Here is a 26,753-nt window from a genome sequence, read left to right on the forward strand (position 1 = left end):
CCAGTGAATGGAATCTAGGGAGCACTCAGTACTTTGCGAGAGAAAAATGGAAGCTCCATTTATCCACCAAGAAGGCAGAATAAGAGTTTTTTCTAGGATGGAGGGGGAATGATCATAAACCTTGACGTGGGCCAGATGCTGGAGTATGTTTCAATGTGCAACAAAGTGTCTTTACCGTTGAAAAGTAGTTCAAAGAATGTGAAACATTTTCCCAGAGTGGATGAGGGGCGGTATGGGGGAAAATCCATGGGTAAAAGGCAGAAATGTAGCAGCTCTTGGTGGCGAGATGGCTGTAAAAACCTGAGGGGTCTGAGAGGACTAAAAGGCTGAGTGGAAAGGAGACAGCAGTACACAGAGACAAGTGAAGGAGGAAACTGAACTTACAGCTGTTCTCCCTTTAGAATTTGTTAATCGCTTTCCCCCAAAGCGCCCAACCTGGTGAGAAGCAGCGTTCATTCGTTCCCTTCCCTGGCTCGACGCCCCTCCCTTTCTCGAGCCCCCTTGTGTAGGGAGCGTGTCGTGGCCCCTGCTCTTGAGCTGCTCTCATTGGGAGTGCGGAGCTGAGCTCATGGCCTGGCCGAGATCTGCCGCCGCCACTGCTTCTGCCGCCACCGCCCGCCTCCAGCTGGTGTGAGCTAGAGACCAACTGACTGAGGGACTGACAAGCCCCGAGCAGTGGCTGAGCTGGGAGCAGAGGACGCCGCGCTGGGGCTGAGCCCGCGGCTGCCCCCGCTCAGCTTTGGGATTATTCAATGCCTAATAAAGGAGCGACAAAGCCGAGAACTGCGCAGAGACGACTCGAGTTGTATGGGAGGAAATGAGTGTGGCGGAGAAGCAGACAGCCCCCGCACCGCGTGAGCGCCCGGTCACCCTCCTGGTCCCCACTTGGGTAAGTAGCCGCGCTTCCTCGATTGCGCCTCTCGGCTGCTATTTCTGCGGGCCATCCAGCTGCATCTGCTCTCTTTCATACCTCCTGGATAACTTTCCGGACAAGGAGGAGGAGGAGCAGAGAACAGAGACTGGGGGAAAGTGGGGGGGGGGCTTTGGAGCACCCTTGGGACGGAGCTCAAACATATTGCGAGGAAAAAGTGCTGGCTGCCCAAGCCGTGGGGGTGATTCACTCTCCTTCCTTCCTTTTTCCTTCATCTTCCATATTTCTGACTCTAAGAGGAACTTCTTGACTTTTACTCTTCTCTTTATTTTAAAGTGGCTTGGAGGGCTTAGCACTGAAGGGCAATTACTTTAACTCGAGGTGAGAAAAAGCCTCTCTCCCCCTCCCCCCTCCTAATAGGAGCATTTAAGGATTTATGTCCCAGATTATAAGAGAGACTCCTCTTCCACTCCCCCTCCCCCAATCCTTGCCCCGTCCAATCTCAAGTTTTCAATCTTCTTATCTTGTCCTTCTACACCAATAGACAGCAGTGGCGTAGGGGACCTCTATAAACTTAGGTGAGTGGTTGATGTGAGTTGACAGCTGCTCAGCTGAAACCTGTTCTTCCAGGATCCATCCTTACTCACAGTCCACTCCAGCATCTATCCACCCCGCCCCCAGACCACTCAGTGAAACTTTTAGTGGTTTGAGATGATGCACACACTTGGAAAAAGTTCTTGATCACCTTAAGAATTGAGAGAGAGACAGAGGGAGAGAGGGAGAGAGAGAGGGATGGGGAGAGAGAGAGAGAGAGAGAGAGAGAGAGAGAGAGAGAGAGAGAGAGAGAGAGAGAGAGAGAGAGAGAGAAAGCAAGCCGTCCCATCAGGTTACAACTGGGCACAAGAAGCTTTCAGAACAGGAGGCATGGTTGTATTCATACAGATGAAGTTACAGTCAACTACTTAAAATACACATTTCCCTGCCCACCCCCACTCCTTTTACCACCACTATCAAAGACTAAAAACAGTGTAACTATGAATACCTTTTGCCAGCTTTCTCAGAATGGCTGAATGATGTTCCAAAGAGCAATAAGCTTTGGAAAAAAAGTGACTGAATTGTCTCCTTTGTGATAATGCATCTATACTTTCATTGTACTTCGGTTCCTAAATGAAGACGCTCATTATAAAGGCATAAGAATCATAGATGAGAGTTGTAGTGTGTTGGAATATTGCTAGTGAATCTTAAATTTAAGCTTCAGATAAGTTTATTGAAAGTACCTTTTTTTAAAATTAAAATTCTTGGTGATTTGTGGCAGGAACTATAATCAAAGCTTTTCATATGGTAAAATGAACCTTGTCAAAATAATAGGTTTCATAATTATAATTTTCATAGAAGTGTGAATGTTCTACAACCAAAAACTTTCTTTTGAATGATTGCTTAAAATTTATAAATTATGCCCCCCAATGGTTATGTATTGTATACTTTTCATATCTGTGGGAGCCTTTGAAGTATTCTGGTCAAACTCACCGACTCTTCAAAATCATTAATATTAACATAAGTTTGAAATTATGAACAATGTATCATGTTGACCCATATGATGTCTTAATTCTTGAAAAAATTAATATAAAAGATGAATCTGTCACGTTTATTCCAAATACTTTTCAGAATGTTAATGGCTTATCAATCCATTGATTGCCTTAATTTATTGAATTTGATAACTAATACATAGCATTTAAATATATATTCTTGAGGTGGAGGTTACTTACCACACTAAATTAAAAGGCACAACTAGCCTATTTTGTAGCAGTTTGAAACCTTGTTATACAAAATGACAAAAGAGTTATATCATAGGAAATTTTATGTCAATGTTAGAAGCTAAATATCAGGTTGATGGTATAAAGGAGATTGAAAGTAAGAAGTCAAAGATTTAGTAAATTAATTTAAAAATAATGAAATATATGCTATGATCCCTATTGTCATTCACACAAAACTGGTGAAATATGCTACACTTTCATTACACAATTATTTCTTTATATTTTAGATAAGGATTCATCACATAGAATATATCCTTTATTTTTTTCAGTGTGGTCGGGGCGAGTACTGATAAAATATTTAATATTCAACATTTTAAAGGTAATATAGCATAAGCTACTGAGTGCTGTTTGATTTCTCTTAGAACAGATGACCAAAAGATTAGCAAAAGGTTAATTAATATTGGAAAGAAACCAATTTTAATATCAACAAGTCTGTGGTTTTCTTGATGATTCACAATAATATTTGTTTTAGTTGGTTACAACTTTTATTAAATTCTAAAATGCAAATACATGAGTTAACACAAATTGCATTTCTTGTAACCTAGAGCAGATACTTTATGTAGTGTTAGAAATATTCCAACTTCTGTAGGACCATGTGAATGTGACACATTGTATTAGACTGTCATGAGTGTTTACTGGTTGATTTTATTTTTTCCCTTTTCTTCTGTTTATAGTATTTGTCCCTTATTTTTTTCCAACTTAAGAGAGGCCTGTAGATCAGATTCTTATTCTGCTTGTATTCACATTACAAAATCCCATTGCAGTGAGCCATCAGTACAGTGTACTGTGTGTTTTCTGCTATTGATTAGTATTTACAGCACACTTTCTGTTTTTAAATAACAATGCTACTTCAGTCTACCAAGCTTGAAGCATTAGACTGAGGGAGACAATAATGATCTGTTTCATATGATGGGTTTGTAGATTGAAAGGTAGGGGGAAAATGCTAGGTCATTTGAAATGTGCATTTTGCAATATAACCACTTAACCAACTCTTTAGAGGTTGAATTACTACATGCAGTAAATTAAACACCTAATCTCCCAAAGAATCTTAATCATTCATTTCATGCTTTCATTATGTGTGCCTCAGCCTTGCTGACTCATCTTTCATTTCAACTGTGGAATTTCTGATGATGGCCATGACATCATAAATAAAACACAGCAAGTACACTTATTTTTGGAAAGGGCAAAATATTCTGTTCTAACAGATGGGGGAAAACAGATCAATGGTGAAAATTTTTAGCAGGTTCTAGTGCAGAAAATCAACTTATGTTTCATAGAAATTTTGAAATGTTAACAAAATAGAGTATATTTCAAATTAAAATATATTGAGCATATTCTGTGGAAAAGTTTAAAAGTTTATTTTAGTCCAAGTTATTTTTATAGGGCTATTGTAACCCAAGAGAGAGGTGGAAGATAATTCACTTTTCTGTATATAAATATCATCATCTATTAAATGAGTATACTCCCAAAACACAATTATCTCACAAAGAATGTAAAGGTAATTAGAATTGGAATAATTCTAGCCTGAAATCTCAAATACCCAAAGTCCTGGAAAATCCTTGTTACACACTCTTAACATATGATCAAAACTGTGTAAGTGTTGGTTTCTTCAAATATGTTCATTTCCACTTCTGTGATATGACAATTTTTTAAGTTAGGTATGCACGTATGTCTGTCCGTGTGTGTGTGAGTGTGTGTGTGTGTGTGTGTGTATGTGTGTGTGTTGTGTTAAAGACTGAGAGATGTAAGAATTTCATGATTGTTTAAAAACCAAATCCATAGAAAAATTATATTAAAAATTCATGGTGGAAAGAACAGTAAACATATATAGGAATCAACTACTTGGTCTAGCTCATCTAGCTGTGTGACTTCGATTAAGTAACTTACTTGCTTTAGTTTGTAATTTCCTCAGCTGTAAAAGGTCCCTTTCTTGCTACCATTCTGTGAATTTATACATTCCTATTGAGCAGATTTTTTTTTCATTATTAAGTCACCTGGTTAATACATTTTTAGATTATGTTAGGTGAACACTAGATGTCACTTTACCACAGACCATCAGGATTCTTAAATTTTCTAGTTTTAAGAATATGAGGCCTCATTTACCGCACTATTCTTTCTATAGTGAATAAAATACTAAGCCATTACTACTGCAGTGTCTTCCTTAGATAGGTTTGACATAGAGCCATGACAAGGGAATTAATTTTGTGAACATTCCCAGCAATGAAGACCCTCTTCTTTCCTTCTCTGATGACTGTTAACAGATGCACAGGACTCTGTGAACCTTAGCTACACTTGCAGATTTTCCCATATTGTACCGATCATCAGTATCACTGTCTTCAGAGATTTCAACTAAAATGACTCAGGAAGACAGTTTCTGGTGTCTAAATTAGCAGTGTTCTCTGTGTTACTGTATTTATATTTTAGACAGGCAGAGAATCAGGAGGAAATAAATGTTTCTTTTTACTGATTAGATAAGTGATTATTAAAACTGGCATTTCTAGAAGACACAGAATTGAGAATTTCATCATTAGCCTTCATTGTATTCTTTTTCTCTGTATCTTTTGCATCTGGAAGTTCTCAGAATTGATTCCAGTACTCAAACTGCTACACAGTGTCAGACTGGCAGTCCACCAATCACATGTTGAATATCTCATCTGCTGTGTTTTGATAAGCAGTTAAGTTCAGTATAGTCAGTTTTGGATGATGAATGAATAATATTCAGTGATGATAGTGTCAGTAAAATGGAATTGTACAATTTAAAAACCATGATCACATTAAGGTTAGATGAAATATTATTTGTAGAGCCAGTCAACATTATATGCATGCCAGCATTGATTTTTATATTTTATTTTTTAACATTGTCTTGTGGTTGGATCACAACTTTAAATAATGTATGAAATATTAAAGGTTCAAGGTAACGACAGGGATTAGCAAAAGCAGCTTCCTATCCAGCAGCTGGACATTTAAAGGTGAGGAAGTGATTATTGATTATGTTACTTCTGAATGGAAAGTATTGAAATTTAGACTTTCATAGGATTTAGATCTGAAGGATTCTTGGAGATCCTCTACTTTCTTTATTTTACAGGTAAGGGAACTGAGGCTCAGATTGGGGAAATTATTTTCTCAGGATTGCATGAATATCAAGTAGCTGAGCTAAGAATCAAATTAAATAAAATGAGTTACAGCATCTGACTTTAAACCTATTTTCTTTTATACCCCTTTATTTCTGGTAGCATAGTTTCATAATTGTCTTCATAAAGTTTATTTGAATAATTAGATGATTTAATTTCTAAATATTTAATGTTAATGTTGCGATTGACTTTACAATGATTTTTAAAATCTTTATTGCAAGTGTATAAGATTGTGAATTATTTTTGTGGCTTTATGTTATGTTTTAGAGGCATTATGGCCTACTGAATAGATTGCTGGACTTAGATTTAGGAAGAGAGTTCAAATCCTGCCTCTGAGGCTTTCTACTTGTGCAATCCTGGTTAAATCACTTAACCACTAGGGGTCTCTGGCAAATGTCTAAAAGATTAAAGGGTTATATAAACTATTGCGCTCTTCCTTGATGTAGGTAGCTCCCTAACTTATACAATCACAAATCCTTTTCATATTCACTTATGTGCTATATTGTAAACTTGGTTAACTTACATCTTGTCTCAATTCATCAAACGGTTATTAAGCACCTGCTTGATGGAATCACTGTTGTAGACACTAGGGATATAAAAGCCAAAAAGGAAAAATAAGATGTTTATAGTAGTTATCCATATTGCCTGTAAACTATATCCCTGAAGCTTTCCTGATTAAATCTCATCTCCATTGCTTACAATCAGCCTTTAATATAATGATTTATATTTAAGTTACTTGGATTATAAATTATTGTTTTCCACATCATTTTCTCTTCAAGAGGTTGCCAGCCTTGCAGAAGTGGGATGCCAAGGTGTTGACTTACATTTTGAATTTGGGATAGATGAAGAGAACTGTATAGAGTAGGTATTGGATCCTGGGAAAAATGCAATGCCCAGAAGTATCATCTCTACATATTCCACCATCTGAATAAACAAGCCCCCTTTAAAAATGTGAATATCCTAAAAGACAATTAAAGGAAATGCTGGCTTTCAGCCATTAATTCCTTAAAATGAATGATTTTTCAGATATTTTTAGTATTTAGAGATAGAAAGGAATCTTAAAATCCATCTCATTTGACTCTCCTTTTGTAGATGAGGAAAGAGATGCCCAATGAGAGTGAAAAGATCATTGAATTTGGAGTCAAAAGACCTGAGTTTAAATTCTGACAGCCACTTGACATCTGTTTGACCTTGGTCTCAGGTTCCCTCATTTCTAAAATAGGAAGACTATGGTAAATATCCTAAAGCACTAAAAACACTGAGATCTCATAGTCAGCCTTTGGTTGTGGAGTGAATTAGTAAGTGAACCAGGACTAGGAAACCCCAGTATCCAGGCTATCAGTTTAGCACTCTTTCTATTTCTGTAGCATATTTCTACTTTTGAGCAGGGACCCAAAGGGATGTTGAGTGTTCCCAGAGACTTCCTTTGTTATAAAAAGCTTCTGAGGGCTGCCCTATGTAACAGCAATTTCTACCTGCCATTTTTCATCTGTTTGTATGCTAAGGTTGCTGATAACTGGTTTCTACTAATCCTGACTTTTCAGCACTAGAAAAACATGCTGTCAGGAATATACGTGAATGACACAACAGAATATGCTTACTGTAGCAAGGGTGCTCATATCTCGATGGTATCTATGCATACTCCTCCAGCAGGACTGCTCATTATATTTCCACAGCCTCTCATGCTACACAGTTCATATCTACATTTTTCTTTAAACCTGTAGAAGAGCCAATCTGGAGTCTCTGTTCTCTATATCTCTTAATATTTGATGAGAAGCACTGCAATTCCTGTTTAAGTAACACAGGTTATTATTGTTACCTTATTTCAAACTAAGTCTACCTGTATTTAAAACATTTCATCCCATAACTATTTCAGGGTAAGAAATGTGCAGATCATATGTTCCATAATCATATTAGTTTACATTTATATAACATTTTAAAGTTTATACCTTATGTATACATTGGATCCTCACATCAACTCTGTGAGATATCAATCAATCTACAAGTAGTTATTGAATTCTTACAACATGCCAGATATTGTGCTATGTGCTGGGATACAAAAGCAAAGAATGAAACAATTCCTACTGGCAATGAGGTTGTTATTATTATCCCTCTTTTATAGATAAGGAAAATGAAGCTAATCAGTGCCTGAGGTTAGATTCGAACCCAAGTTTTCCTCACTTCGAGTATGAGTATTCTACTATACCTACTACCTGATACTCTTTCTGCCTTCTACTATAATATGCCATAGGAAGTGATAAATACTTAGACTGTCATCATGTTCAGTTAACAAAAAATGCCTTAAATATGAAGTTATTTTGCTACATATTTCAGTATTTTGTAGTGGAAATCATTCTCCACTTGGGGTGAGAAAACCTGGGTATAAGACCAAGCTCCAACATTGACCACTTTTGTGACCTTGAATTAGCCATTTAAAATTTGTCAGTCTTAATTTCTTTATAATAGAGGAATAATAGAATTTGTATGACCCCTTTCACAGGGTTGTTGTGAGAAAAGTACTTTGCAAGTCTGAAAGTATGATAGAAAACAGTTTGATGAAATGGAAAAAGTACTGGATTTGGTGTTAAATGATCTGAGTTCAAATGCTTGCTTCTTTATTTACTCCCTGGGAGACCTCAAACAGTTCTTTAGCTCTAGCCCTCAGTTTCTTCTACAAGTTGTAAAGTGTCAAGGGATAAACTAGATAATCTCTAAGGACCCTTGAGGTTCTAAGTTTGTGATGTTTGCTGTAGATGATTTGTTATTATTATTTTAGAGCCAGAACTCCAAAGGGGACTTTAAAAAAATAGTTTTATTTTGCAAACAATGAAAAAGCAGAATCATACTTAAATGATGACAACAAGTGTACTGTGAATATAGATTCTTATGTTAGATGATGTAAATATGACCTCTTAGATCCTATCCTATCATATACATATTTGTGTGTGTGTGTGTGTGTGTGTGTTTGTTGGTGTTGTTCAGTGATTTCAGTCATGTCTGACTCTTTGTGATCCCATTTTGGGGTTTTATTGGCAAAGATACTATAGTAGTTTCTCATTTCCTTCTCCAGCTCATTTTACAGTTGAGGAAACTGAGGCAAATAGGGTCAAGAGACTTGCCCAAAGTCCCACAGCTAGTAAGCGTCTGAGGCTAGATTTGAACTCAGGTTTTCCTGACTGCAGGCAAGATGCTCTATCCAATATACTACCTAGCTGCATATATTTGTATATACATGTATACATATATGTGTGTAAACATATATATAGATGCACATATATATAACAATCTATCTATCATCTATCTATCTATCTATCTATCTATCTATCTATCTATCTATCTATCTATCTATCTATCTATAAATTTCTTAGCTCCAGATAGTATTTTTCACACAGTTAAGAGCTTGGTTAGTTTGCCAAATGAATGACAAGACTCAACCCTTACACACTTGAAACTGAAGGGCTAGTAGGTGGGCATAAGATGGAACACAAATATATAAATGCATACTAAAAGTGAAAAAAGTACTATGTCAGACTCAAAGGTGAGGTCAAAGAGAGCTTCCTGAAGAATATGATCTTTAATCTGGCCTTTAAATGATGGGTTAGAATTAAGGAAGCATATATGTGAAACACTTGTTTCTATATCTCAGGAACAGTATGAGAAAAGCTCCAGATATGGGAAAGCATCAAATAGGTATGGGAAATAGTAAATAGTTCAGTTTGGCTTGAGCATAGAATGTATGGAAGGAACAATTTGAGTTAAGGCAAGAAAATAAAATAGTGAAAGATTACAAAGAACCTTCAATGCCAAATCAAGGTGTTTCAATTTTGTTTGGTAGGCAAAATGAAATTGAAGATTTTTCATCAGAAAAGAGAAACAGCCAAATCTAGGAATAAGAAGATGAATATAGAAACAGAATACTCGGTAGACTAGAATGGAGACAATGGATTTGGAAAAATCTATTAGGAATCGAGTAGAAATGAAGGCTAGTCTCTGTTTTACTAATTATAAAGTTGAGTTATAAAGTTATGGGGTAGTTATGAGAAGTATCTTGAAGATGGAAGCAATAATGCTTGATAACTGATTAGATATGAGAAGTGAATGAAAGAAAAAAGTGAAAAATAACTCCAAAGTTTTCAATCATGAGAAAATGTATGGTTGCTGAAGTCATCAATACAAGAAGGAGGACAGGTTTTGAGAAGAATGATAATAGGCTCACTTACGGTCATGTTGAGTTTTAGACGTCCACAAGACAACTGGAACAAGACACCTTACAGGTAATTGCAGATGCAGCGATGGAACTTGACAAATCTCAGAATTAAATATAACGATTTAGAAGTCTTCTACAAGTGATAGTTTAGGCCATAGAACTGAACGATATTGACAGCAGAAAGGGCACATAGAGAGAAAATAAGAGGGTAGAAGAACTTTGGTGAACCTGTACTTTAAGCATTCAGAAAGAAGACAGGGATCCAACAAAAAAAAATAGAAGTGTGATTGCAGCAACGCAAGAACCAGAATGACATGGTTTCTCCAATGCCAAAGAAAGAGTATTCAGAAGGAAAAGTTTAACAGGGTCAAATATCTTGAAAGTAAAAATAAAAAAAGATGAGTATTGATAAAAAAAAAAGACACGTAAAAGCAATAAGATTTTTCAAATGGGAGGGCATTAATGCCATGTAAGGAGATAGTTTTGGAAATGGTGGTGACTGAAATAAGATTGCAAGAGATTGATGGTGAGGAAGTGAAGATACTGTCAGCAGACTACTTTTTCAAGGTACAAGTATGTAGAGGAGGGTATCAATAGAATTTTATAGAAGAGTCTAAGGAACGCAATTTTAGCATTGGAGAAATCCAAACCTTTTTTATAACATGAGGAGACAATGAAAAGGGGGAAATAAATTCCTTTTTTTTTCTATTTTAAAAAAATTTAGTGTAATATTTTATTTTCCCAATTACACATGAAAAATAATTTTAGCATTCCTTTTTAAATATTTTGAGTTCCAAATTCTCTCTCTCCCTCCCTCCATTCTCTCCAGCCTCCCTGAGATGGTAAACAATTTGATATAGGTTATACGTGTACAATCACACTCAGTATATTTCCATTTTAGTCATGTTGTGAAAGAAAAATATTGGCCAAAAAATCACCATGAAAAAAATAAAGAAAGTAAAAAAGTGTATACTTCAATCTTCATTCAGACTCCATCTATTCTTTCTCTGGAGGCAGCTAGCATTTTTCATCATGAGTCCTTTGGGATTGTCTTAGATCATTGTGCTGCTGAGAATAGTTAAGTCATTCAGAGTTGATCATCGTACAATATTGCTGTTACTATGTACATTGTTCTCCTTCTTCTGCTTATTTCACTTTCCATCAGTTTATCCACATCTTCCAAGATTTTTCTGAAAGCATCCAGCTCATCATTTCTTATAGCATACTAGTATTCCTTAATAATCATATTCTACAACTTGTTCAGCCATTATCCAATTGATGGGCAACCCCTCAATTTCCAATTCTTTGTCACCACATAAAGAGCAGCTATAAATATTTTGTACTAACAGATATTTTCCCATTTTTCCTTGTTCTCTTTGGGATACAGATGTGGTAGTAGTATTGTTGGATCAAAGAGTATGCACAGTTTTACCAAGCTTTAGTATACTTCTAAAATGCTCTCCAGAGTACTTAGATCAGTTCACAACTCCACCAACAGTGTATTAGTGTCCCAATTTTTCCACATCCCCTCCAAAATTTATCATTTTCCTTTTCTCTTATATTAGCCAATCTGATAGATATGATGTGGTACCTGAATTGTTTAACTAATTATTAATCAATTGTAATTTAGAGTATTTTTCGTATGATTAGAGATAGCTTTGATTTCATACGAAAACTTCTTGTTTATGTCCTTTGACCATTTATCAATTGGGGAATGACTCACATTCCAAAAATTTGACTTAGCTTTCTGTATATTTGAGAAATGAGACCTTTATGAGAAACACTTTTCTGCTTTCCTTCTAATTTTGGCTGTACTAGTTTTGTTTGTATAATACTTTTTTAATTTAATATAATCAAAAGTATGTATTTTACATCTTGCAATGCTCTCTAGCCCTTGTTTGGTCATAAACTAGAATGAACTTACATTGCACTGGAGGAAATCACCTGTACATATGTAAGTATGTATAAGATATGTGCAAAATAGATATAAGGTGTATATCATCAAATTATAAGAAGTGTGAGTTTCACCACTGATGCAGGAAAAGAGAAGTGAGATGGAAAGGGTTACATAGGGGTGAACACTAGTAGTTCTGTAAGGTAATAAGAATGGAAAGTGAGAGGCAAGAAGGACAGAATAGCTCCTTGCGAGGTGATACAGATATAGCCTCTAGTGCTTCTCAAAACAAGTCTGAAATTTTCTTAAGTTCATGAACTGACTGATTCTTCTAAGATAGGTTTTACAAATTGGTCTAAGAAGAATAAATTGCACTCATCCAATTCCCTGACTGATACAAAGGGGTAACTCTACCTTCTCTATCTCCTTTCTACCAAAAATTGCACTATGATGGAAAAGGGCTTGTTGTTTGCTGTTTTTTTTTTGTTAAATCACTTATTGTGAAACTAACTTTAAACATAGAATATATGCTTAAGCTCTTCTTCATGTAAAAATGTGAACTTCATCATAACCTATCCATAAAAGTTATTCCTTCTGCTGCTTTGTTCATTTATAAAATTCTCTTTTTATGTAGTCATAGGTAATTTATATATTATTCAACAGGTTTAGCTTTATTTACTAAAGATTTAGCCAAGGCCACATTGTTTAGTAGAAACCATATTGAATTTAGAGTTAGAAGATTTAAATTGTAATTTCGCCTCTGAGCCAGAGAGAGTGTTGATGCATATAAATGGTGAAATCAGGAAGAGAGAGTGCAGAGTCAAGTGTACAGAGTAGAGTGTAGAGAGGGAAATATTTTTAGGTTTTGGACTTACTGAATTTGAGATGCTGAGGGACATGAAAATAGAGTTGTCTCTATGAAGCTTAGGAGCAAGTGTCAAACCTGAAGAGAAAGATTTTGGAATTATCTACCTAGGTGAGAGTTGGCCATCTTACTTTTATCTCTACCATTTTCCTCATCTGTCAGATGAAGCAGTTGGCTGAATCATCTCTAAGATGTCTTTAAGCTCTAACATGCAATGTTGTTAACACCTTTCTTTGTTTATATTTTTCATATTTCTTATTCTTAATTGTAGTATGGTGAGGCAGCATGGTATAATGGATACAGAGCTGGCTTCAGAATCAGAAAGACATAGATGCAAGGTCTACCTATGCCATATACTGTCTGTCAGCATGTGGAAATCATGTAAATCTTGAGCAACTCTCAAAACTGTAAATTGTACAATTCCTGAGCTGCATTGGTGGAGGGATTTCCTTACTGGAATTTTCTATGATGAAATTATGAAATAAGACTAAAAACAAACAAAAAAATTCCAAAGTTGTTTTCCAGAATTTGTCTTCTGCTGGGTGGGATTTAACTGTGGGGGAAAATATATTACTTGTAATTAGCTCAGTTCCTTTTTTGTTACCATAACACTATGTCTGCTGGCTCCTTGTAGTTGGTGGCTCTTGGCGCAGGGTGCAGTTAACTTTTCTACTTAGGTTGCATTTAATGCACACTCACTAAGTGCTTACTATGTGCTTAGCGTTGTGCTAAGGCTGTAAAGGATGTAAACACAAAATTTTATAATTATACTTGATATTCAAATGGAGCTTTATGTTTTGTTAAGTGCTTTCATAGATATCATATTTGATCCTCACAATTGCTGTCTGTCAAGTAAGGAAGAAAGAGGAGACTAGTGACACAGGAAAAAATGCTGAATTTAAAAGTCATAATCTGGATTTAAATCCTGGTTTTTTTTTGTTTGTTTGTTTTTCAGTTATTACCTTTGAGATTTTGGCCAAGCCACTTAACCTTCCTGGGCCTCAGTTTCCTCATCTCTAGAAAGAGGAGGATGAACTAGATGGTCCATAAGGTCTATGTCAGTTCTAAATCTAAGATCCTATAATATGAAAGTTGAGCTGGATGCATCAGTGGCATCTCTGGTTTTCACACAATTCATAAGAATTGTGTATACATTAAAAAAATAAACTTGTATTAACAGCATACAGAACACCATGGTAGGCACTTGGGGGAGACAGAAATTTATACAAGACATAGTCCCTGCATTTACTCACTATCTAATAGTTGCAACATCAGTCATCCAGTGGGCATGGATTGTACCCTAAACTTCATTGAATGTATTGTTGGTTATGTAGATAGAAAAAAATAATGAAAAGGAAGGGGTTCTGTCTTGCCTATGGAGCTACTTTTATTTCGAAAACATTGCTGGATATTTGGTGTGTCTGCTCCTTTCACTGATAATCATCAAGAGTTACTATCTAAGATATATGGGAATGTTACTATCTAACATGTGGGTACTCCCTCTATTTCTACAGATTCTAATCTACTCATACCTTCCTCTGGTTCTTTTTCAATTTTATGAAAAATAGCAAAACAATACAGCCATCCATCAATGTCTTACTATAGTTCTATGACCACCTTGTCTGATCGTAGTAAGTCCACTCTGCAGGAGGTAACTGCTACCTACTTTTGGGAAACCCCTAGATCTGGGCCATAACTAAATTTGTTTTTAGGATTTCCTTGGAGTAGGAAGAAGGTGTAGGAAAAGGAGTTAGAGAGAGAACCTGTTCCCTCTGGGCCCCGGGTTCAAACTCTGTAAGCTCATAGTCCCCTTGGGGAGAGAAGAGTGAGCCGTGGATGAGTTCTTATAATCCCATCTTGGATTTTTGGAGCATGCATTTCTAGTCAATTCTGTGATTAATACTTTTTTGGGGAGCTTCATACATCTTTGGAATTCCTTTGAATTTGTTTAATCTCTCTCTCTCTCTCTCTCTAGGTGTGTATGTATGTGTGTATGTATATATATACATATGTGTATATATATGTATATATATGTATATATATGTATGTATATGTATATATACATGTATATGTATGTATATATGTATATATATGTATATATATGTGTGTATATATGTGTGTGTGTATATATATATATGTATGTATGTATGTATGTATTGGGCAGCTGGGCAGTGCAGTGGATAGAATACTGGACCTGGATTCAGGAAGGCCTAAGTTCAACTCCAACCTCAGATACTTACTAGCTGTGTGAGCCTGGGAAAGTCACTTAACCCTAGTTGCCTCAGCTTCCTCATCTGCAAAATGAGCTGGAGATTTTGCTTCATTTCAGTCATGTCCGTCTCTTTTTGACCCCATTTGGAGTTTTCTTGGCAAAAATACTGGAGTGGTTTGCCATGGTTATTTCCAACATCTACTGCATTGGCTGACATATACTAGATGTTTAAAAATTACTTGTTGGTTTTTTTTGCCTTTGTGAATTTCTAGACTTGCCTTTTGTGAGTGATTCTGGATAAAACTGATAAGGCATTATAGTGGTCCAATATTCAACATAATTAGCACAATGTTATCATCCTAAATGGCAGCTGGGGACACAGTGGATGGAGACTGGGCTTAGAATCAGAAGATTCATCTTCATGAGTTCAAAACCAACTTCACACATGTATTAGCTGTGTGACCCTGGACAAGTCTCAACCCTGCTTTCCTTAGTTCCTCAATTTGTAAAATTTGCTAGATAAGGAAATGGCAAACTACTCCAGTATATTTGTCAAGAAAACCCCAAATGGGGTCATGAAGAGTCAGACATGACTGAAAAATGACTCAACAATAACAATCCTCTAAAAGGAACATATATAGTATATTCCTCAGAAGACTGGTGAACTCCTTTGTTGAACATATATCTGCCTGCATTGTGCCTTATTTGATGTTTATATTCAATATATGGTTTAAAAGAATTATTGCATAATATTATCTGTAAAGCAATCTAAACATTCATAAAAGTTAACATGTTGAAGTAAGAGAACTTTAAAGTAACTCTTTGTTCTACCACGTCAAGTTTTTTTTTTTCCTTATCAACAGTCATAGAAAGAATGTATGTTTTCGGTACCTCTGAATGAATTATGTGGTTTGCCGCAGCAAACCATTTCTAAAAAGCATCCTTTGCTTTTGTTTTTCATATTTCATTTTCTTCAGTACCAGTTTCACTTCCTTCTTTAGGTACTTAGATAATTATCTAAATGTGGAAGTCCCATCATCATTACTGATGAGAATAGATCTCCACAGAAAGGTTGATATGTCTCTTCTATTATATGTCTTTTCCTTTTCCTTGTCCTCCATCTAGATTCATCTGCAAATGCTTTAAGATGACCAAGCTGGCTTATCTATGTCTCACAACATAGTTTTTTCAAGCTTATTTTCTTCCTTGTTGCTTTTGACTGTTCTGTGAGTGATACTGCATATAATCTTCTTTAACAGTTCATGATGTTTCACAAATTAGCTGATATTCTGAAGTAATGTGGTTATTGTCTAGGAAATGGAATATTGCTTGACCAGCAGTTTCTGGATGCTTTTGCTTCCTTGTTATGGTGATGGCTTTATATTAAACTTGTCTAAAATGCTAAAAGAGTCAATGTCTTTAATTTTGTCCATTGCTCATTTTTCTCTGGCAACTTCTTGGTTAAACAGGTTGAGTTAGAGCTTTGGTACTTAGTGATCTTTTTTTTAAAAAAAGTTTGTATTTGCTTTAAAATAGAAACAAAATTAGCTGCTTATAGAATCATAGATGTAGAGCTGAAAGGCACACCAAAAGTCAATTAATTCAAAACTTTATTTTACTGATGAGGAAACTGAGGTCCAGGGCAGCTAGGTGACTTGCCTAAAGTTACACTCAAATACGTTTATCCTTAAGTCCTCTGTTTCTGAGCCAATCAGAATTCTTCTGATTTCTTTTCATCATATCACTTTTTCTTTCCAATACAAGCAGAGTGAGAATCTGCACAAACTGATCAAATAATAAAGTTCTTTATCTTCTGAGTTAAGTTCTGGTCAGGTAGGACAATATCACTTCCTTCTTGACTTGTTAATGAACTGTTCACCAGATATTCTATTACTTCTACTACTCATCTGTGTTGTTGTCCTTACTACATGTAAACCGACTATGGTAGTACCCAACCTCCTAGCATATTACTGCACAGACTTTTTAACTAAAAGAAATTTACTAAAATAATTTACTAATTTACTGTTAGTATTTGCTAAATTTACTACTTACTAAAATTTACTAAATTTGTTCTTTTTTTTTTTTTACTAAATTTACTAAAGGAATTTACTAAAAGAGATGCATAACTGGAGACAAGTCATGCTGACATTTAGTTCTACTTTTCCCCTTTGGGCATAATTTGTGGTTTTGTCCTTATATGATGTAAACATTAAATTACTAAAAATACAATAAGACTGAACGTTAGTCTGAAATTAGGGTCTTGCATGTGGTTCATCCTAAGTTTTAATTCTAAAAATATCTTAGATTAAAAGTATCACAAAGATAGAAATCCCTACTGTCTAAAAAGCAACAAATTGAGGACTAACAAGAAAATAAATTCTTTATATAAACTGATCTGACAATATCAGAAAAGGTCTAATCACACATTGTTACTCATTTCAATTTAATTCTCTGCATTCACCTAGTTGGAAAATGACTGATTCTTTTGTTTAATTGTCCTTAATCTTGTCCTGAATGTTCAATTACAAGAACAGTAAGCCTTTTCACTCAAAGTCAACATAATGAAACCTTCCTGTCATTCTTTATGTATATCAGCAGGCATGTTGATATAATTAGATTTACCTATTTTCTAAAGAATGGAACCTTCAGATGCTGGGGCCACTTAGGACAATCCAATGAGTTTTACCTCCTTTATCAAATACTGTTCAGGCTGTGTGCTCAATGAAGAGCTAAAATATTTTTGTAACATTTCAGACTTTTATGAAAAAAATCAGTTATAAAAATTAAATTCCATGTAATTTTCAAGTCAAATTTCTATTGGGAGAATATGTTTACTTTGGATATTCCAAGTTTCTCAGCAGTGTGAATAGCAATTTTGTTTTCCATTTTTTTTTCTATTTCTGTAGATGAGATGACAGTTTTGGGTCACTAGGTAGGGAATGGATAAGGAGAAGGGTACACCAATTGTTTCATTCCTATGTAACTATTCTAAAAAATAAAACAATTAGTTCCATCTAATTGTTCTCAACTGCTCTATTACTCGAGCTATGTTTATTAAGTAAATCCTAATAATGATAGAAGTTGTTCAAGCTTCATTGCTCCTTGTCAATGATAAAAATCAACTTTTGTACAGAAACACCACATTCTCTGAAACCGTGCAGAATAAACATCTTTCAATAATAAGCAGTCAGAATATCACTGATACTGCACTGAAAAAGGGCATCCTTCATGCCAGTTTTTCCTAACCTTTTCCTAATGAAAAGCTACTGTCAATTTTCCTGAACTCATAATTTGCCTGTAGAGGGGAAGCATTTAAAATGCAAGTAATTTATCAGAGTTGGAGGGTGGGATGCTGAGGTGTGTGTGTGTGTGTGTGTGTGTGTGTGTGTGTGTGTGTGTGTGTGAGAGAGAGAGAGAGAGAGAGAGAGAGAGAGAGAGAGAGAGAGAGAGAGAGATCTTATATAGATTCCCCAGTGTATTTTGATTTAAAGAGGTCTCATGCTTTAAGCAAACATAGGCTACTATAATCTATTTTAATGGACATGGACTGTACCTTAAATTTCAGTGAATGTATTGTTGGTCATGTAGATAGAAAAAATAAAAGGAAGGGGTTCAGTCATGCCTATGGAGCTGCTTTTATTTCAAAAACATTTTTGGATATTTGGTGTATCTGCTCCTTTCAGTGATAATCATCAAGAGTTACTATCTAAGATATATATGGGAATGATTTTTGCCTTGCTGCTTTCTAGAAGTAGGAAAATACAGGTGTCGTAACTCTTCATTTTCCATCTGTGGCTCTGCATGGTTTTGACTGCACAGAACATCATGCCTGTCCCAGGATATGCTGATAACATGAAGTCTCATCACCGTATTTATTAATTCCATTTTTGATACTCAATACCTTTTCAGTTTCCTCTGTTGCCTCTCCCCCATTATTGGAGGGCTGGAGGGGGTGTGTGGTGGAGCACTAAACTCCTTCTAAGACTTTCTTTAAAGAGGGCTGGTGTTTGAACTTTCCAGATAACTCTCCATTTTCTATCTGCAGTTCTGCTCATTTTTGACTCGATGGAATATCATGCCCCTGCTTTGAGGTACTCTTTCTTCTGCTCTACCTCTATCACTTTTCAGCATTTGTCTCTGTCTCTGTCTGTCTGTCTGTCTGTCTGTCTGTCTGTCTGTCTCTCTCTCTCTCTCTCTGTCTCTCTGTCTCTCTCTCTGTCTCTCTGTCTCTCTCTCTCTCTCTCTCTCTCTCTCTCTCTCTCTCTCTCTCTCTCTCTCTCTCAATATTGATGTTCTCAAATTTTGTCATCCTATAACCAACCTGGTAATGAGTCTCTCCAATTCTTTTCTTGACTGTTATCAGGTTGGATGAGACCATATATGATCCTGAGGCCAATGCCCTAGTTTTACAGACAAAAGATCAAAAGTTAAGTGGGGAAGGAACTTTCCAAGGTTCACAGGAATACTCTGTGTGGAGCCAGGATTGGAACCTGAATCTTCAGATTCCAAATCTAGCACTTTCATTTACACATCTCATGATGGGTACTTCTTTGATGAGAGAAACTAATTTATTCCTTTTTATTGTTTTCTATTTTTAAGTTACTATTCTGCCTTGAAAAAACAAATATTCATTTTTACCTCATCACATGATGACTCATTTCTCTTTTTTTATTTCCTTGGTGTAGAAACTCATCAAAGCACTTTTGCAAATTAAAAAAAAAATTATATCCACTGGTTACCTTTTTTCCCTATGTACTTATTTACCTACTCAAAGAATACTAGAAATTTAATCAGGCATAATATTTCCTTGTTACAACAAGTTCACCTTTCCCTCTCTTCCTATCTACTACACCCTACCCCCTAAGGAAAGCTTATACCTGTTCAGTGGTCCTGATCTTCATTATGAATCCCAAGTGTTTGTCCCATACAAAAGGGAGCTCAACTGACTTTAAGATCTCTTGCGGAGTTCGTTTCACTGTAGATAAGTCCTATTGGCAATCCTTTGCGATGACATTAAGCAATCATACTGGTCATTTATCTAACCCATTTGGTCAGTAGTCACACAGTTTCCTTCTTTAGACCTTTCAACATTCTAGAGTGACTAGAATCCTGGTAATTTAGCTAAATGTAATCTGTCTGTTAGACATTTCACCATTATGTGATCTGGTGCTTTTAGATTGGCTTCTTCAAAAGACAATCTGGAAACAACCATTCTTTTAACATTTTTTTTCCAGTAAAAATCAAAACAAAAACAATTGTTTAGCCTTACCATTTTATTCCTAGCACACTTTTTTTTTTACCCTGTAATCTTTAAATATATTTTTCTACCCAGTGACTACAATATTTTACCACACCCAGTAAAACCAGGAGTCTGTTCTTTTTGTGGCCAAAAAAATAAATAAAATTTCACTGAAGACTCCACAGACAATATTTATTAGTCATATTCAGTTCTACAAGGATTGTGATTTCTTCCATTTAGGTAATATCTTCGAGTAATACAGACTACAACCCCTCCATGTCTTAGAAGGGAATTTTAGGAGTTACGTTAGTAATTTTTAAAAATCATTACCTGGTATTCAACCATTTGATGATAAACATGTTTGAGTTTATCTACTGCATATCTGTTTCCAGACTATTACTTGAAGCCTTTCTATTTAAATAGAACTCACCAGAGTTATTGCTTGGCAGAAGGCTCTATCAATCAATCATTTAATCAATAATCAATATGCACATGGTAAAGCTTAATAAATATTAAGCTTTGGTTATATGAAGAAAAAGCAAAAAATAGTTCCTGCCCTTAAGGAGTTTACATTCTAATGAGGAAGATGGCACATATAAATCAGAACATACATGATAAATATAGAGTAGGTGAAAGTTAACTATAGAGTGAAGAGATGATCCTAGCAACTGGGGGAATAGTGATAAGGAAAGGCTTCTTAGAAGGAAGGAACTTGATTTAAGTCTAAAAGGAATCCAAGAATTCTAAGAACTAGTGTTTGGGAGAGAGAACATTTCCTGTATGAGGAACAGCCAGTATAAAGGCACAGAGATGGGGGTGGGAAGAATGTTGTGTTCAGCAAACAGTGAGTAAGCCAGTATAGCTAGATGATAGAGTACATAGAGGGGAGTAAAGTGAAAGAAGACTGAACATATGGACAGGCAGGAAGGGGCTAGGTTATGAAGAGCTTCAAACAGAGGTAATTGGGAAATATGAAGTGCAAGCAAGACTTGAGAGTATTTATAGGAAGCAGGGAAGGAGACAGTAAATATGAAATAATTGATTATTATTTTTTTTAAGTGTAAATGATGGTGAAGAGAATCTTCTGGAAAAGCTGGAATGGAATAAGTTCAGTAGCACATGTGGAGAGATTGGCCTATGAAAGCAAAAAAGCCATCTCATCATCAGAGATGGAAGAGATGGAAGTAAAGTAAAATACGGTGGAGACTGGTGTCAGAGGGATTTGAGATTAGGAGGGGAGAAAATGGAGCTCTTATATAATAACCTCATTTTGGGGGTAGGTGAAAGTATGAAATGAGTTCCTTGGAAGAACCTCAGTGTAGGAGAGATTTTTTTTGAGGAGAGAGGAAAAACTTTTTGGAATAGCTGCTATTTTGTACAGTATTGGGAATCAATAAGACAAAAGTAAGTTTGCTTTACTGTAGTGAAGGCCCGATTGATACTTGCTAGCATAAATTTGTGGTGTACTGAGACAATAAACCAGGCTCCCCTCTCTGTTCCTAGGAAACAATCAATCAGGACTTTAGTCACATATTAATAAAATTGTAGCCCTACATATTCTGTCTTTTCTCCCTTAGCCATGGTGACTACGCCTGTTCCTCGCTGTTCCAGGGTACTTTGTAAGGTTTGGGGAAATTTTTTCTCTATTGCTATTTACTCAAGCCCCTACTGGCTATGTCCTTCCCATTATTAGGGGCAGTTACTATGGCCTCTATTTCATTTAATCACATACTATTAGGTATTTTTTTTTTAAATAAAGAGATATTTCCTGTGAAGATATAGCAAGAACAGGTATACAAAGATTTTCCTCAGTACCTCAAGGTCATACTATCACCTCCATCATTTTAGGGGAGAAGGCTCAAAATAAAGTTCAGTTTCTAAATAGTCATCATCCCACCAAGTTCATGTGGATATGCAGTATGATTACTGAATGGATCTTTCCTTTGGCCTGGGATGCTAAAGCTCTTTCCTGAAGGTCATTCTTTTCTCCTAGAGGCATCACTGCTGCAGCACCCCTGGAACCTAGACTCTGGAATGCCTGCATGCCATAGCCCTTTCTCTGTAGGGTTCTACTTCCTTCTCCTAGAATGGAAAATAATAAATAAAAAAGCCAAGGACTAGGGCATATCTTTCAGGGTCACAAAGTTGCATAGGTTCTCTGACTCTAAGGCCTTTCCTTTTATAGCATAATCTTTCATCAAGTACCATGATCAATTGACTCACTGGATGAAAGTGAAGAAAGATAAAAAGAGAAGGAAGAAGACAATTATTGCTGTCTCTTTACAGTGCCTACACAGCTAGTTTAAAGAAACTTCTATCTATTATGTGGTTATTCAGCTTGAATCAAATACAGGATGTCTACACATTCTCCACAATCTCTCCAGGATACTGCCATTACAAATAAACATGATTCTCTCAGAAGCAACCTTTCTAGCATCATCTATGTGAAGAAATTGCATCAGCAGAAAAAGTTAATGAGGGTCTGCAAATGTCCCTTGTCACTCAGTCACCAGTTACAAAATAGAATTTGTAGCTAAAGATAGTCAAAAGAAATTACAAAATATAAATATTTTTTACTTGAATCAACATTCCTTGGTCCAAGATGCAGAGCAAATGGAGAAACCCATGGGACTGCTCTTTATTTTAAATGCAGACAGATTAGAGGAAAAGAACATATTTTTTTTCTTTTTTAATAGATGGACAGCATCTTTTAAGACTATAAATTTTTAAGCCCAAAGTGATCACACCCAAGTGGCATAGCCTGATCTCAGTGGTTTTCTCAGTGGCTTCTTTTACATAGAATCTTGGTGTAGAAGGGACCATAAAATTCATCAACCAATGTACAAATTTCATTGATGACATCTCCAATAATTGTCATTTGATTTCTGTTTTAACACTTCCAGTGGCAGGGAGGTAATAAGGAGCTCACAACCTAACTAGTTTTTGGATAGCATTTGAAAAGCTTATGATTTCATTTTCATACAGATCTAATTATTAGTAAGTTTCTCTTTATATTGAAATGAAATCTGCTTCCCTATGCTTTTACCCATTGGCCATTTAGAGACACATGGAATAAATTCAGTCTCCATTCCAAATGATAGTCCTTCAAATGTTTGAAAGTAATAGGTTTTCTTTTCTCCAGACTGGACATATCTAGTCTTGTTAATGGTTTCTTACTTGATATGATTTTCAGCCCTATCACCATCCTGTCTGTTCTTCTTTAGATGAGCCACAGCTTACCAATATACTACTTATTATGGTGGTACCCAGAGCTAAAGTCAGTATGCCATATGCTCTCTGATCAGCACAGAGTACAACAGGATTATTATTCCTATTGTTCTGGGTGTTACATTTTTATTAATGCAACCTAAGATTGCATTTTTCCACTCAAGTCCTTCTCTAATGTCTTGTGATGACATAAAAGTCATCCTGGATTTTTTATAGCTATGCCTGTAAAACATAAACTCTGACATGCTGAAACAGGTTAATATGTCTTTGAATATAGACTGGAAAGTATCATCCAAGGTAAGTTTGGAATAGGTTATTACAGCAAGATTGAACACTTTGGTGTATGTGTGTAGGAGAAGAGGGCGGTTTACAAAAAACACTCACCAATGTATGGAGGAAGTGATGACCATAATGGTGGAAGGGTACCATGAACAGAAATAAAGTAGGTAGCCGAGAAAAAAAAAAAGCTAGTTTAATAGTGAGGTAGGAGAATGAACAAAAGGTTCCTTTAGGTCCATTTTCAGTTTGAAATTATGGTGGTATCGCCAGGAAAAGATGATTAGTGGTTTGTTGAACATGTGCATTTCTTTGAAGAAATATATCTCTTCATTGGTATGAGATTGCATGCAACACTTCCAGGTCCAGTGTCATTTCAGAGGATTTCTGAATGGACCATGTTACTTATTTAATTAACAGATGTTTGTGTACATGTATATATATGTACATATACATATATGCATATAGATACACTAATGGCTTCTTCTGATGCCTTATCATAGCATAAAGGTAGCACTCTGTTTAGTACTCATGAAAATCAAACCCCAGAACAAAAACTAGTAATTGAATATATACCATTTTTTCTATATGAATCACTTATAGCTCATATATCATGTCTTATAGGAGGCCTTTCCTAATTCACTTTTCTTTCTTTCCCTCGGTTACTAAAACTCATTCCCCTTTGAAACTTTTTTGTTGTTGTTATTTTATGTTTACTTATTTGTGTGCATGTTGTATCCATCTAGTAAAATGAAGGCAGGAATGATTTTTTTTTTGTTCCCCTAATGCTTACCACATTGTCTTGGAAGTCAATTCAAGAAGTATTTATTGCCAATCAATCAATCAATCAATCAATATTTATTAAATACCAGCCACTGTGCTAAATGTAGGGGATGCAAAGAAAGACAAAAAGTATCCTGCGCTCTCCAGATGGTCACATTAAGTTTTTAATTAATATTTAATTGAATTAGATGAACAATTATAAATCTTAAAGTTGAAAGGGATTTCAGAAGCAAACTGTACCTGAAAAACAGTACAGTCTACAATGTATCCACTGTTTCATATAGTCTTTGCTTTGAAGGCTTCTGGTGAAATATAATCTGCTATCTTTCAAGGAAGTTCATTCCATTTTGGGTAGTTTGATAGGGAATTTTTTCCCTTATGTTAAGCCTAAATCAGCCTTGCTGCAATATCACCTGATTGGGAGGGGTCACAGGAATCTGAAGTCAGCAAATCTTTTGTCCACTGTTCACATAAAAAGCTAAATATTATTATAATTTAATTCAGTTGACTGAGGCATGTGTACTGCCAGAAGTTGGCTTTGGGAACATCATTAGGAGGCTCGATGTAACTGATGAAAAATCAGAACATTTTTTGGCTTCTTCAGAAAACTCATTTTTGTGTAGTCATGAAATCCATTTATTTTGGTAATGTTTGACAACTATTCCAAGGTTTCAGCAGAATAAGGTGAGGTTGCAATCTAGTGTTCAAGTTCCCATAAAATCCAGGATTATTGGAGGGCTATGAAGGACTCTGAATGTCGACCCTGGCTGTCATTGCCTGGCTAAGGATACCTTGGCCTGCTCTATCAGTGACTGGGTACCAAGAGGTCTTCCATACTTATTTCTTTCAGTACTTGCCTATGTTTATCACCTTGGTATATTTTAAGTGTGTGGGATTGGAGCCTACAATGTGCTGTCAGTGGGTGAGAAGAAAAAATTAAAACTCTCCCTGAGCCCAGTCTTCCCACCCTAAGGAAGGGGTGGCGGTTGGACTGGAGATTCTGTAATGACCAGAATTCTGTAGCTATCTGACTTGTATGCAATCCTACGCAAAAGGCAACCTGGATGACATCTGAGTCTAGATTTCTTTAATTAATTATTTTTTTTTCAAAATTTGGGGCGAACTTACTTTTGTCTTTCACACTTTTCATTGACTATTTCTTGAAATACAGCTCCGAAAAAAAAACCAAAACAAAACAGTGTTTATAAAAACCCATTGTGTCTCAAATGAAGCAACTTGACTATGCCTTTACAGCCAAATCATTCTGGCTTTCATTGAAAGGCTAATAATATCCCCTAGGAAGAATTGGACAAGACTGAAATGGCTAAACAACAATTGCTTCTGAGTTTACGCCCAGCACTCTATCTCTTTCACCTTCTAGCTGCTCCGCAACAGACACTAGACAATAGGTAACAAGAAATTCTAAAGCTTTTATGAAGTTTGACATGTTGAGGATCATTTTTTTTTTCCAGCAGGTAGGTGGCAAAGTGAATAAAGCACAGGTTCCAGAGTCAGGTATACTTGAGTTCAAATGTAGCATTAGATACTTAGTAGCAGTGTGATCCTGGGCAAGTTACTTAACCCTGTTTACCTCAGTTTCCTCATCTATAAAATGATCTGTAAAAAATGAGTTGGAGAAGGAAAAGGCAAACCACTCCAGTATCTTTGCCAAGAAAACCCCAAAAGGGGTCATGAAGAGTTGGACGTGACTGAAAAATGGCAAAATAACAACAACACTATAAAGGAGGACAGGGATTGTAGATATTCTTAGAGCACATAATAAACAGACCTAAAGAGATATTTTGGGGCACTCATCTAGGTGGCTCAATGGATAGAGTCCTGGCCCGAAGTCAGGAAAACTCATCTTCTAGAATTCAAACCTGGTGTCAGACACTTACTAGTTCTGTGACCCTGGGCAAGTCATTTAACTCTGTTTGCCTCAGGTCCTCATCTTTTACTGTAAATGAGTAAAATGAGCTGGAGAAGAAAATGCCAAACCCCTCCAGTATCTTTGACAAGAAAACCCCAAATGGGGTCACAGAAGGTCAGACATGACCTAATTGTTGAACAGCAATAGCCCCCAACCCAAACCTCTGTGGCTCACAGTTTAAGTTTTTAATGATTAAGAGTAAGCATAAATAGCAATTGCTTTCTTTTCTGGCCAGAAATTCTAAGGATCTTCCCTTCCCAGACTGATATTTTTGTGATGATAAATTGGGCCATCTTTTGTCTC

General features: G+C 36.0%; 1 protein-coding gene across 1 annotated transcript in view; it reads left to right on the plus strand.

The window, feature by feature from the left end:
- Positions 1–243: 243 nt before the first annotated feature.
- The window catches only part of SNTG2 (syntrophin gamma 2), a 639,175-nt gene continuing 612,665 nt past the window's right edge, over positions 244–26,753 (plus strand). Inside the window, exon 1 of the mRNA XM_020965876.2 lies at positions 244–889. Within this exon, the coding sequence (XP_020821535.1) occupies positions 818–889 (72 nt within the window). The 5' untranslated portion in view covers positions 244–817. The remainder of the gene's footprint in view (positions 890–26,753) is intronic.

This window comes from Phascolarctos cinereus, unplaced genomic scaffold (assembly GCF_003287225.1).
Source record: "Phascolarctos cinereus isolate Bilbo 61053 unplaced genomic scaffold, phaCin_HiC Scaffold_2;HRSCAF=192, whole genome shotgun sequence".
Taxonomy (NCBI): Eukaryota; Metazoa; Chordata; class Mammalia; order Diprotodontia; family Phascolarctidae; genus Phascolarctos; species Phascolarctos cinereus.